The sequence below is a fragment of the Anarhichas minor genome, unplaced genomic scaffold, assembly GCF_050575085.1.
Source record: "Anarhichas minor isolate MPS153535 unplaced genomic scaffold, ASM5057508v1 ptg000024l, whole genome shotgun sequence".
NCBI lineage: Eukaryota > Metazoa > Chordata > Actinopteri > Perciformes > Anarhichadidae > Anarhichas > Anarhichas minor.
Genome location: NW_027466470.1, coordinates 1274202 through 1288939, shown reverse-complemented (window position 1 = coordinate 1288939; position 14738 = coordinate 1274202). Strand labels below are relative to the sequence as shown.

The 14738-nt window shown below is 42.9% G+C and overlaps 1 protein-coding gene across 1 annotated transcript; it reads left to right on the top strand.

Moving 5' to 3' along the window:
* The first annotated feature begins 2892 nt into the window (after positions 1 to 2892).
* On the top strand, positions 2893 to 6024 carry basp1 (brain abundant, membrane attached signal protein 1). Its single transcript, XM_076098233.1, has one exon. The coding sequence runs from the start codon at positions 2893 to 2895 to the stop codon at positions 3562 to 3564; it is 672 nt and encodes a 223-aa protein (XP_075954348.1). The 3' UTR covers positions 3565 to 6024.
* Positions 6025 to 14738: the final 8714 nt, after the last annotated feature.

Sequence of the window (14738 nt, the reverse complement as noted above, 5' to 3'; positions counted from 1 at the left end):
GTTCATATGGACAGAAATAATCATATTTGGTCCCATTTGAAGACAGTTAAAACTATATATAAGAAATATATATTAGGAATAAGTTGTTTTTTTCCCAATATGTAGAAGTGTAGAGATGGTTTTTTGGTTTAGATCCAAGAAAATTTGGATCAATGCACAATTTTAAAAGGGATTCCGTAACACGGTGAGGCCCTTTGGAACATCCTCACTATTTCCTCATGAACTGCTGCACATAGTTGCACATGAACATGTATCCAGATGATTGTCTGTCACTTCGAGCCTTTAGATGCAGCTTCAGATATAAAAACTCTAAATGTGAGGACTGTGTTTTGAGATAAAGTGTGCGCCTCTTTCTAGTCATGAATCTAAGATTGTTGCTTTTTTCAGTGACAGTAAATAAACACTTGAAGTATTTCCTTGTCAGAATACTGTCATGGATGGAAAACAGATCTTTAGATTTCAGGCTGTTCTTTTTCTCCAGTAAATGCAGAAGTTTGGAGATTCAGAGGCAGGATTTAAAACATGCACAGCACTTTTATTCTGGCTTTTCCTAATGAGCAGAATAAACTGCCAAGTTGTTTTTGGCATTTTTATGCATCAACATACAGACTTCATATTTCAAACAACAAACGGTTCCGTTCTTCAGTCTCTGCTCCTAATAAGCCTGATTTGTTGTGGTGTTGAAGTCCTCTCCCCCACCGAGCGTGTGCGTGTGTGTGTATGTGTGCGTGTGCGTGCGTGTGCGTGTGTGTGTGTGTGTGTGTGTGGAGCCTGCCCCCATACAGTGCTATTTGCAATGACTGTCTCCCTACAGCTCTTAATCACATGAAATGGAGTCATTTTACACGTGGCACTACAGATCCCAGGATTTCGTTCAGTTTGCAAAATAAAATACCATGTTTTACATGTTTCATATTTTCTAAAGCCGTTTGGCAACACATTGTCAATCCCAGCTCGTCAAAAACTGAAGACTGGTCAATTTCCGCTTGTTACATGAATACAGTCTTTTCAAAATCTGTCTTCACAGAAACTCTGTTAGGTTTCAGCAACAAAACTACTTCGTTAGGTTTAGGAAACGTTCGTGGTTTGGGTTAAAATACCAGCAGAAGTGACATTACTGAAGTACGCAAGTTACCCGACAGATGAAACGTTGACTTCTCGTTTCACACGGGGAACAGACAGCGGCCTCCTTGATGAAAACATGCTGTTTGTTGGACCCATCCGTCTCCCCGCCCACCAGCAGTGTGTGCTTTCACGGTCTTTATACTTCCTCGTTCACGGTTACGTGGATAACATACAAAATTATTTCGTGGGACATCTACGAATTACAGCGCATTCTTTTTCTGTTTCCCTTGTTCACAGGAAACATTACACAGTTTGTGCTCGCATACAGTCTCTTTGTACGTAAAATAAGTAGGCTACGTTTATTATGAGAGTACGTAAGTTACGTAACAGGATTACAGTCACACTTTATCAGACTCCCTGCGTCGGTATCAGACTCCGTGGCGCACTGAACCAGCTACGGTGATTTGACAAGTTGGGAGTGAGAACGGGTTGTTGGCGACTGCTGCTGGCTTTGTCGTGTTATTCTTAATTACTTAAAGAAATAATCTCAAAGCTTTTCATTATAATAAATGTCTGTTTAGTCACCACATATTTCTAGATGAGGTGACACCGTGGTGACTGAGCCTATGACCCACTGAAGCCTTTGCATGTGCAGTATCACCAACTGGGTTTCTCACTAACCTGAGTAAATTATATAACAAACTTCTTCAAGCCGAACCTCAGTGGTATAAATTTGGGCGGATAGTTTTGGTTTTTATTTGCCGAGGTTTAGAGACACGGATTCTGAAAGCAGATGTTTGTGTTGAATCATTAATGCTGTCGGCACTTCAAGCACATTTTAATTTACATCTCGGAGACCAATGCTGCTGTTTAAGAAATACATTTTTACACTGTTGCACTGCTAAATGGTTAAATAGGTTTATCAGGGAATGTAATTATTCCCTGGATTAGGTTCACTGGTAACGTTTGTTCCACAAGTAGCTCCAATGCAGAAGTAGCATGTAGAAAGTATTAAACTGTATTACCTCCATCTCTGGAAAGGTGTGAACGCAATCAGCCAGCTACAGCAGTCATTAAGGGAATCAGACAAATCGATGTGATAGGTTGTCTCAGTAACAGATATTTTAATTTCCTCCTGCTCTTGGCAGTCAGCCTTCCTAATGACAAGTTCTTAATGCGAGAGGTGAAGAAGGAGAAAGTGCTGAGCGTCTCCAGGAGAATGAAGGATGAACATCAGACAGATTCAGACTACTGTTCCTGTTTCCATTCGGTTTTCTTCTCCGTAGCGTTTGAACTCTTCATGTTTGAATAAGCTCTGAGAGAGGAAACCTCCTGCTGGGAGGTTCTCTGAGGACCATGTGCTTCACTTTGAGAGAAAAATGCAATATGGGAGATGGTCCATGAATGCATGGCTGTTGCATAAGACTTCTATGAGCTTCTTCTTCTTGCTCTCTTCCTTTATGAAAGCTTATGCACGGATGTCAGATTCTACACTTGCTGTCTCTGAACAGAACAGTATGTACGCTGGTGCAATAAATTCATCTATTAAATCTCAGAGAGCGACTCCTCTTCATCAAAAAACATCTTCAGAAGAAGAGCATTGCTCAAAACATCACTGTCATTTGTGGTGATGTTTCATTTATTTCTGTCAGGAGCGTCCAATTAAATCAAGACTTATTGTTTTGCAGTTGTTGCTCACTTTTGAACGTTTGTTTTTTGTAGAATGTGCTAGCTTCTTATAGTACTTCATCAAAGTGAATGATTCTGTTTCTATAATACTAAAAGACATTTATCTTTCCCTTTTGTTGCAGAGGCCAGAGATCCAAAATGGGAGGCAAGCTCAGCAAAAAGAAGAAGGGATACAACGTAAACGATGACAAGGCCAAAGACAAGGATGCCAAAGCCGAGGGGGCCTCTGCCGAGGAGAGCGAAGCACCAAAAGACAACAAAGACGAGGCCCCGGCTGCGACCGACGCTAAGGAGGTAGCGAACGACACGGCGGCCAAGGAGGCGCCGGCAGCAGATGCTGCAGCGCCCAAGGAGGATGAAAAGAACGCCACTCCCGCCGCCAAGGAGCCCGAGAAACCTGCCGCCAACGCCGAGCCGAAAACAGAGGCGCCCAAGAGCGCGGAGCCCGCCAAGGCCGAGGAGAAACCAGCGGCCCCCGCCCCGGCCAAAGAATCGGCCCCTGCCGCAAAGGAGCCTGAGGCGAAGGCCGCGGCCCCTGCCCCGGCGGCTGAGAGTAAAGATGAGGCCGACGCCAAAAAGACTGAGGCCCCCGCGGCACCAGCAGCCAAAGCCGAGGCGGCCCCCGCCACCTCCGCTGACCCCAAGCCCACAGAGGCGGCGCCAGCGGCACCGGCGGCCCCAGCGGCTCCCGCACCGGCAAAGGAGGCCGCCGCAGCCCCTAGTTCAACACCAGCCGCCGAGCCTCCCGCCAAGGAGGCGAACGCCACAGAGGCACCAAGCAAGGATCAAACCGTAGCAGTTCAAGATTAATGGACAGCTTCTTTTCGGAAATGAAAAAATAAAGTACCTAACTCAACGACGATGAAGATAAAAAAAGATGAAATTAACTAGCCCGCCCATATTATAATAATAATAATTGTAATGATAATGAATTGTTGATTGAGGAGGACTGGAGCAACCACCTGGAGAAGTTTCCACCGCTGCAGATGATTATTGCTATTATTATTGTTATGTTTTACTCTATTTTTTTCTGCTGTAGTATTTGAACTTTGATACGAGTCTGTGTCGGCCATGTACGCCTCGCCATTCCACATCCATCATCCCTCTCCTTCATACGTCAAGACGTTTGACCTGACTCCCATCTTGGCTCTCAATAGGCCTGCGTTCAAACATTCACCTGCAGCTCTGTGGATTTCAGAATATCTAAATTTGGGGGACTGAGGGAAGGGTTTGAGAAATCACTTTACCAGCTGGACCTCCATTGAATCTGTCCACTCTTCATGCTCTCGGCCTTGGCCCGGTGCCTCCAGTTTTGTTGTGTTGCTACAGATTTTCCTCTTGGCGGTTAAACGCCACTTTCTCTAGACGGCAACATTTGACCCTTTGTGAGGACTGAGAATGCTCAGGCTTCCTGAGACATTTCGGAGGTTGAACAAAGCAGACTTTGCAGAGCAAAACACATTCTTAGACGTATAAAACAGTCGTAGGAATTTTTTCAGATAACCTTCTAGATTTTGTACTGGAACCCTTAGGTATATTGTAAGTGAACTAAGAGGTTTTTTAACATTTGTAAAACACTTATAAAATCTGCAAAGCCTCGCTGAAATGATCCCCCAAGTGTTCTTAGAAAGTCTGACGGAAATCTCTGATCCTCCAAACAAATCTGATAACAAATTTGAAATTTTGTTTTCGAAGACATATCTACCGCTGACCTGGGTGAGATGAGCTTAACCATCACGCCCTACACTTTGTTTGATCTCGCTTAGAACGCCAAGCTGGTGACGTTAACTGCATCATCGGGAGAAAGTTGGGAGTGAAACCTCTTTTCTGTGATGGTCTTCTGTTTCTGGACTCAAATCCTTCACTTACCTGAGTACAAGTACACATACTTGGATATACAGCAAGTCAAAGTCCTACGTTCTACTTAAGTCAAGGATTAGCAGCAAAATGTACTTAAGAAGTGAAAGTATATTGTTAAAGTTTGTTGATATGGTAGACAACGATGGAAATGTTGACATGTGCTAACCACATGTTGCCGCCGTTCTAAAGAGAATCACAAATTTAGAGGAAACCCCCACCCCCCAAAAATTCTAATTAAAGACCCTTCCACCAGTAGATCCCTTTTAAATTGGCATATAGTGTGAAACATCATCAGCAAATAGTGTGTCCTGAAGCAAACCTCACCAGTTTGGTGTCTAAGCAGGTGGAAAGCAGACGAGCTGCTCTGTGAACCCATGTAGCTCTTGAGACTCTCAGTCTGATCCCGTCGAGGTGAAGAGATCAGAGTCATCGCCAACACTACTCGATCTACACCACGCTGTCATTATGGGATGAGAAAGCCTTGGACATGAAACGGGAGCTTTTGATTTTGTCATTTTCACCCCTCATGCATTGTCCTTTACTTTTCAAAAAAAATATATATATATGACGTATGTGTACATAGATGCAGCGGGGGAAGAAAAAAGGTACTAACATGTTTTACTCATGTAGAGTCAGTATTACTGTCGAACAATACTCACAGCACTCCTGCATTGTCATATTTACTTTAAGTAGTGATAGTGAAGAACAAAGTTTACTATTGTCAAGCTTTAGGATCAGCAGAAAGGAAGGAAGCTTTATACAGCTGAGTAATAAGTGAAATGTCATCTTTTCTTGAGATTAATAGAAAGTCCGTCAGATAAATACATTGGAGTAAAACTTACAAATTCCGCTTATATTGGACTGAACACGAGTGTTTCACAAAGTGAAGGTCTCGGGTACAAGCACCTTCAGATTATAATTAACTTGAGTGCTTGAGTAAATGTGCTTCCCTTGTTTCTACCTTTGCATATATGTAGATTCATACTGCATGTATATATTTATTCATCTCAATCATCCATTTGCCAACTTTTCAGTTCCATCTGACTGACGCACAACGTTTTCCTCCCGGCACCATTCAACCCGTAGCAGAAACAACCACTGGCGGAGCGCTGTGTGTCACTCGGTTCAGTTGTTCTTCCTCTCTTGACTCAGTAAATTGCATGTCCGTGGTTGGGTGAACCTGTAGTCCTGTCTTTTTGGTCAAGTGAAAAAAAAAAAAAAAATTCTTTCTCAGTCTGCATCCGTGGCAACTACAGTTGATATTTTCATTCCATGTCTCACATCTGCTATCTCCACACCACATGCTCATTCAAGAACAAACAAAAAGAAGATATGGAAATTGATGCATTCAAAATTATATGTACTTGTATAAATGGTGCAACAGTAATAAAATGTAAGAAATTGACTGAAACTCGAGGATTTTGTGCAAGTCAACTTTTTTCATGCACTCACAAGTTAACAAATCAAATATCGATGTCAACAAATCCAATGAAATTGAAATGTCTTAGCACCGTCTGAATTCCTCTAAGCTCCAAGCCAATCGGTTCCTACACTCTTAGAAATCGGGGATCCAAAAGGCTTCTTCCTGAAGGGCTGAGGTTCTAACCAGAAGTATCTGCTCCTGAAGAACCCTTTCTGAAGAAGAGGGCTTTCATGGGTTCCTGTAAGACTAGGGGTTCCATTAAGAACCCTTTCATCCAAAGCATCCTTGTTGGAAGAAAGAGTTCTTCAATGATTGTTGAAAGCATGACTTGAAGATGAAGATCTTACCAGACCACACTCTTAAAAACTGATTCAGAACCAGGATTGTTGTGGGTTAAGCTGCATCAACCGTGGCCCTTTAGGAGCCTCTTGAGGAACCCCAGGTGAGATCTAGTGGAAACCCTTGGAATATAAAAGGGTTCTCGGTAGAACCTGGTGTTTTGGTTCTCGTGGAAACCCTTGGAATAGAACAGTGTTCGCTGTAGAACCCTTGGGTAGTTTTTAGATGAAAACCTTTGGATATAAACGGGGTCTCAGATAAACCCCCTGGGTGGGTTATGGAATAAGCTCCTGGAATATAAAAGGGATCTTGATAGAATTCCCTGGTGGGTAGGATACCCTTGAAATATGAGAGGGTTCTTGGTAGCACTCTCTGGGTGGGTTCTGATGGAAACCCTTAAAAAAGGGAGGTGAAGAAAGTGGTAGCTCAAGATCTAGACAGTGGTGACCAAACCAGAGCGAAAATTATGCTACTTCTAAACCGCACTAATACACCACAGTCTCAATGATATCACTCAGTGTGTGTACTTGCTCCTGCATACTTGCAAATGCAATTGATATTAAAACGGGCTGCTAATCATCTATTTCTGAAGTGTGCTTTGCCCTACCTTTACCTCTCGAAAGGGTAAAACCGTTCAGGCTCATCTGTGCAAAGTGCTTCTCAACAGTTGAACACTTGAACCGCCTGCTGGCACAGTTTCAGCAGCACTCAGCCTCGGAGCCATTAATACCAGCAGTTATTTTAGGGATACAAGCGTGAGTTGTGGGTTTAATCAGCGATGGATTTACTATCCACTGATGGATGGACAGACTGATGGATGAAATCTAGCTATTGTCAAGTTGTTTAAGTCATTTCTCAATCAGGAATAAATGTAAGGAGCTGTTTTAAGTCAATGGAATTGCTGATAAAACAAGCAATTTGAAGATGTCACCTTCATTTTCGGCCGATAAATCTGCACATCCTTAGTTTACATTGAAATGATTTGAAAGCCTGTTGCGTCTCATAAGGATGCTAAAAGGTGCCCGATGGTATCAGACGCAGAGGGGCGCTGAGCAAGCAGCGGCACTCGACGTCTTGGGAGTGAGACCGGGCTGAACGGGTATATCTTTGGGTTCTGGACTCTTGGAAACCACATATTGGACTCTGAGGACTTGTCGTGCCCATTTTACGGACTAAATGATCAATCAATCAATTACAAAAAATGAATTCAAAACACTATGAGAAACAAGCTATCTACAGGTCTTTGTTTCCCATTCATACATGATGCTGGTACTGGTCAGTGTCAGAATCACTGTGTTGTTTGAGCCGACTGGGTTCATACAGATCACACACAGAGCACCTGAAGACCCCCACAAACCGTCTCTGAGGTTGTTGGCGCTACCAATAATTTCACTCCTCGTTATCACATGAAATAGATCAACTTGTCGGGGACATCAGGAAAAGGAGAAATACGGAGGAACGAAGCCTCGCCAAGAGCAGACGATTGATGTCTTTATCTCTTCCTCTGCCCCTCCCTCTCCTCGCGGTGAGGGAGGGGCAGTAAATCAAGGACCTAATCTCGCTGCTGTGATTTACGCCTGTTCAAACGCTGTTTCTCACCGAGTAAAACCTCCCCCCCCACCTCCCCCCCGTGCCTTTACTCAGAACACAACAAGGCTGGATAAGAAGTGAGGCGGTACAGAAATAGGAACTGGATGGGATGTATCTCATGAACCCAAAACAAGACCTGATCATGTGAAACTCCAGATCAAATGTAATGATAAAGTAATACTGGCCGTTACAGACTAGTTTCCTGGGTAGTTGGACTGCCGACTGAATCGGATTATCTACTGGCTGGTCTGATGTTTCAGCAAATAGTTATTGTCTATTTGCCTTCATCAGGTCTTTATTAGCAGGGCAGAAATGTGCCGACACATTTTACTGCTACTTAACAGACTATTTCCATCTGAAATATAAATAAAATGACTTGTGTAGAGAGCACGTTGTCACTTGTAGTCGGCAGTGAAAGACTCTTTTTCAGTAAATTCTAACAATATTGAACAAATGTTTGTTGTGTGGGCTGTTTGGAGGCGTGGTCATTGTCCTCATGACGTCCATAGAAAACATGATCCAGTTGGTATCGTGTTTCCTTTAAAAGATATTTGCTTTTGCAAATTAGTAGTATATGAAATGGATTCCTAGGAGGCAGCGTGGGTTAGTACGACTCGCAGAACATTCAATACTTTAAAGTTATTGTTGAATAAAAGAGAGATGAACAGGAATTAACTAGTTCATTTCCATAGAGACATGGAGATAAAGAGCAGAAAACACTTGTAAAGCTCGGTCTGTCTTTCTGTCTGTCAGAAATATTAAAATGCTTAGAAGCAGAAGCTCTGACCTTTAGCACACACACACACACGCACACACACACACACACACACACACACACACTCCCCGTAGTGGTAACTACAGGCTACAGAGCTTCATCAGCAGGCTTCATGCAGAGACAGAGAACTGGCAGAAGACAGCTGGTGAAAAAAGAAGCAATCGGCAGAATAAATGTTTCTGCAAACCACGAGATATGTTGAATGATGATGCTTCTGAGCACAAAACACGTTTCATAAATGCGTTTCATATCAGCCTCGTATCACGTTTGCAGAAAAATAATTGAATGCCCTTAATATACATTCTTACGCATGAAAGTTATGAACTGCACATTTACATTACACCACTTCACCTCTGTAGTTATTTAAACCCAAAACCACGACCTTTACAAAACCTAAGCAGGTAGTTCTGTTGCCCCGATGGCACATTGACCGCCTGAGTTGCTGGACACAGTCAGGACACCTCGCATTGGACCAGCCCGCCTGAAGAGACTCGCAGGTCCAGTTATCTCTTTTAAATCACTTCTTAAACTCATTTGTACGGACTGACTTTTATGTGATTTATGTCTTTTTAGTGCTTTTAATTGTTTTTATTTGTATTTGTATTCATTGTGTTGATATGCGTTTTGCTGTTTTATCTATTGCACTGTTTTATTGTAGTTTAAATCTTATCATAGTGTTGTCTTGCTTTTGTTTGGCATTTTTTCGTTGTATAAACTTGTATCCTGCTTCTGCTTTGCTTCGTCTGTCAGAGGATACGTTGACAGAGCATGCATACAAAGTGTGGGCTTCACACTTTGTATGCATGCTTTACTGTATATAAGAAGTGGACGTCACCCATCGGTATGTGGACTCGGTTTTGAAGCCTCGAGTCACCATCTTGGATTACGGCCGTCGCCATCTTGCCTTTTTGCAACGAGGAATGGAAGTGACCATATTTGGACTGTGGAGGAGTGACTGGTAGCGGCAGAGACCTGTCAGTCACAGTAGCCCCGCCCCTAAAGCATCCCCTGCTTTATGGTCTGTTTGACTCTAAATGGACCATAATGTACTAAATGAACATCATGCTGTATTGAAGAAGACTTGAAACTAGAGATTGAGACCATAAACTCATGTTTACAATGTTTACTGAGGTAATAAATCAAGAGAGAAGTAGAGTCATTTTCTCATAGACTTCTATACAACCAGAGGAGTCGCCCCCTGGTGGACACTAGAGAGAATGCAGCTTTAACACATGAAGCTTTGACTTCACTCTAAAGAACCGGAGGTTGCTGCCTGGGGCTACATCACGCCTGGCAAATGAGACATGGATGGCTTCAGATGAACTGTCTTATAATGGGATGTCAGTGTCCAATCACGAATACATAATCAAAATGTTTGTTTCACAGTTGATAGTGGATGGAAAGCGAAAGAGCTGATCTGACACCACCAACCTCCAGCTCGTGTGAATCTCACAGCAGGCCTCACCAGAGAGGTCAGAGTCTTGTTGAGAAGCTCTTCATTTGTTCCTCTCTGTTCCGTTGCTCACTCGGCTCTCTTCTCTCCCTCCTCTCCGATGTGACTGTCCTTTGAAGCCTGTGCGACGAACTGTGCGAGCACCACTTTCAAAGCGTCGGTGTCATTTAGCTTGCTGACTGTGAGCAGGTCCTTACCCAGCCTCCATCTCGCTCCATTTTCAAAGCCAGGCGTTGTGGGGGAGGATCAGAGAGAGGGGGAGGGAGAGGGAGAGGGAGAGGGGGGGAGAGCGGGAGCTAGAAGGAGGCAAGGTTTTGTGGAAGATCAGTCAGATCCTCCTGACGCGTGGATACTCTGGACCGGGGGGGCCTCTGGGTCAAATATGCAGAATCTGCCGGCATCTCAGCTCGGAGGCTGTCAGGGAGGATCTGTTGGGATGTTTGTCACCAGACATTCGTGTGATGGTAATCGGACACGTTTCAGGCTCAGGGGACAAAAAGGATCGAATACAACGCTTTAGAATTGAGAACTTTTTTTATTTTTTATTTCAGTGGTGTTGCTTTGAGGATGAACATGGAAGGTTGTGGTGTGTTGCAGGTCCTAAGCAGCAGCATGTAACATGAGCACATATAGACTGAACATCTTCTGGTTGACTGGAATACTTCACTGTACTTTGAATACAGCTACAACCGATTACAAGTTAGGAAAGTAAACTAAGGAATTCATTCCAACATGCAGTGTTTTTATGTTTTAAAGTTTGATTACTTGAAAAATACGTTAGTAGCCCCAACGGCACGACGTTAAGATTTAGTTCTGGGTTCTGTTTGTACTGCAGCTCAAAACGTGTGTATTTGGATGAACGTATTTTAAAACATAATAAAATTCAAACAGCATTCTTAATTAATAATCAAACCAAAATACACCATACTGTACATCTTATGGCTTATATGCAATCAGTGCATTATCTTTCATCCAATAATAATGATTCTTTCTGTTCCTCTACCTCGTTGTTAGTCAACAACGTCACAGAGATTGTGGAGTAAGTTGATTTGCACCAACATTGAACTCTTGTCTGCTCGGCTGACCCAACTCTACCTCTGAAGTTGTGAAGCTTCATCTGGTTGTAATGAAAAACTTTTCATTAATGTATCCTGAATAAATGATGGTTATTGCCAGAATGTGATTGCTATCATTTGAGGACGTGTTCCCTCACGATGAAGTGATTTTAAGGGTCGGTGGGTCAGAGCTCTGAGTCTTGGATCATCTTTACATTAAAGCAGATGATTACCTGAAGGAGTCGTTTCCTACAATGAACACATAGCGTCGTGAAAACGAACTCTTTAATTCCATAAAGTGCCGTTTAGCTGTGATGACAGAGCGTGCGTTAATGTGAGAGATGAAGAGCTGCGGTGCAAAGTGAGATTGCCACCGTCTGAGGAAGTGACGGCAACTCATTACACAATGACTGACATCCTGGAACAGAAGCTGACTATGGCCCTTAATGACGGAGGATACTTAACAGTTGGAAGCTTTAATCTAAAGTACAGATCTCTTTTAGAGAAGGTTTTGAAATGGGATGGACAGCATCAGAGGGTCACAGTGGAACCAGGTTTCTTAATGCTACCAATGTGCTGTCAAAGTGTTCAGATGCATTTCTTCCTGTTCGTGTTTTGTTGATTGTTCTTTCTTTGGGGGGGTTTGCATTGATTTCATGAGTTGCAGTGGGTTGACTGGGCTGTGCCTCCTCAACGTGTCCTCATAACACACTTCGTATGAAAAGATGCTCCTCATTGTGCTCAACGGATCCAAATCAATTGCTCATAATCTTCAGCCACTACTTGGAGCAAGTGGAGCACGAGGGCGATCTTAAAATATTCAGTGCTTCCCATGATCCCCCTCATGTTGCCCCGCTCTTGCGTAATCTTACATAATGTGTTGAATATTTGAAGCGAGGTTTCAGCTCCAGCTGAAGGAACGAGGACGAGCGGTTGGATTCGCTGCAACAGTGATGGAACATAAGCAGAGATGACTGCTGGAAATAATTAAAAGACGTGTTCTGCTGTCTTTGAGGAACACACGCACACGCACACGTATACACACACACACACACACACGCACACACACACACACACACACACACACACACACACACACACACACACACACTCCTGAAAGCTGCCTGGTGTTTGAGTTTAATTTGAAATGTTTGCTCTGTGACAGCTGTCAGCGTGTTCACTATGAGGAGACTCCACCCTCACATAGTCTGACATGCAAACTGTAAGATCCAAGATGTTGGTGTTATTTTGTAATGAAGCATTCAAGTATACCCATTTCTGTAATGTCCTACATTTCCCAGAATCCCCTTTGGCAGCCTCCAGAGAGCTCCAGGACTTCCTGGACCAACCAGCTGGTGAAGATAATAATGATGAGAGCAAGTGCAAGTTATTCAATAGTTAGTCGAATCAAAGAACATCGTGATCATTCAAATCATTTTTAAGAAAAACATTCAGTGTTTCAGCTTCTTAAATGAAAGAATTCAAAATGTTTCAGATTGTTTTTAACTGAACAAACTGAACAAACTAGGCTTTTTAAATACGTCAGATTATTTTAACTTGGTCTCTGGGACATTTCTTTGTAGTATTATCTGACATTTTATTCACCAATAATGAATTAATACGCTACATAATCATTACTTGCAGCCCGATGTAACTACAGCGTCTCACTGCATGTGTTCACTCTGCTCCACGTCCTCGTCTCAGCGCTGCTTTGGCTCTTTTTTGCCTTTTTAAAAATGATTTTCTTCCTGCAGGTTTGTTGAATTTTGGAAGAAAAAAGAAAAAGAAAGAACACACACACACACACACACACACACACACACACACACACACACACACACACACACACACACACACACACACACACACACACACTGTGAGTCTCTTTAAATGTAACCATTTACTCTAAATATTGAAGCGAGGAAGAGAACGCTTATGTTTTACAGCATCATCAACAATCTTTGGCCGATTACGTTCTAATACCTAGAAGTGTGATGAATACAAAACATGCATTTAAATTCAATGTAATCTCAAACCTCCTTCATCTCTTAACTAAGGACAATAACGGTCTTTGACTAATTTAGACCTTGAGTGTGGAATTTCTTTTCACAAGAATAAATTGAGCGTTATTTGTCAAATGAATAGACTTTAAGATGTATTGTTACACGAATAAGGTTGTAAATGATCCTTTAAAAGAACAAATGAACCTTGTTGTAAACTTCATAAACCTTACACTTTTAAGATTTGACATTTAAACAAACATTAAGACATTCATGAGATAAAATCAGTTTTTGATGGTAGGTTTTTAACCAACATTTTTAATAAGCTGCATCACGAAGAGGCTTCACCGTTACCGGCCCACGACAGAGAACAACGCCGCCGTACGACAGAGGAGAAACAAAAGGGGGGCAGCTGAGAATAACTTGAGATACCTTTGATGTCCAACACACAACAAGCCCATCGAGACATCAGCCGGAGAAAGAAAACTCACCCAACAGACCGAGCTGAGCCCCCATTGGTCCGGGGAGCTTCCTGCATCATCGCGATTGGCTGCGGAGGCGACCGCGGTGCCGACTCTCGCCTGGCAACAGGCACAAGTGCAGCCACTGCAGAGCACCCCCCCCCCCCCCTTCCATCCCTCCCTTCCTCCCCCTCCTGCCTTCCCTGTGGGGGAGCAGCTGATAGATGGAGCATGTGGAGACACAGAGAGAGAGAGAGAGGGAGAGAGGGAGAGAGAGAGAGAGAGGGCGAGGGAGAGAGGGAGAGAGGGAGAGGGAGGGAGCATCTGATGGCACATGTACATGAGCACACAAACATATAATCACAGGGCTGAAGATGCACACACACACACACACACACACACACATGCATGCAGTAAGTACATCGTGTACTGTCTTGCTGAACCTTATGTAACCATCGCTAACATTGGTAACTTCAGCCTGGAAGAGCAGCTGGTGGGAAATCAAACACATGTTTTGTTTCTCGTACATATCTGTTTGTGTAAACTAGAGAATAATTCATGTTTCTGTGGCTGCAAAGTGCTTAAAGGGAGACGAGTGAACAGGGTAACAAAGGACTAATATATGTCACCATGAAACTCATTGAGAGGAAACGTCCTTTAAAGAGACGTTTAGTTACATTACAGACATGTAGAGACTCTACAGGTGAACACATGAACTCATAGATATCACCATGAAACTTCACCACTTCATCACTCACATTAAGAGGAGTATTATTTGTATTACAATGTTATGTTTCAATATGCAAATGAGGCAGTATCTAACGTAAATAGAAAAGGTACAATAAACACTGTAATGTGTATTTTGTGTGAAAGAAGATGTTATGAAAGTTAAATTGCCCAAAATCTCAAAATCGATCACAGCATGAAAAAACATTTTCTTGAAAAAGGCGTAAATGCTAAATAACAAAAGGTTGTTCATCACTCGACCAGTTTGTTCTGTTAATCAACCAGCGTGGCGACTTCCCTTC

Excerpts from the sequence above, each read along its gene's own strand:
- basp1 (XM_076098233.1), top strand. The coding sequence starts at position 2,893 with ATGGGAGGCAAGCTCAGCAAAAAGAAGAAGGGATACAACGTAAACGAT.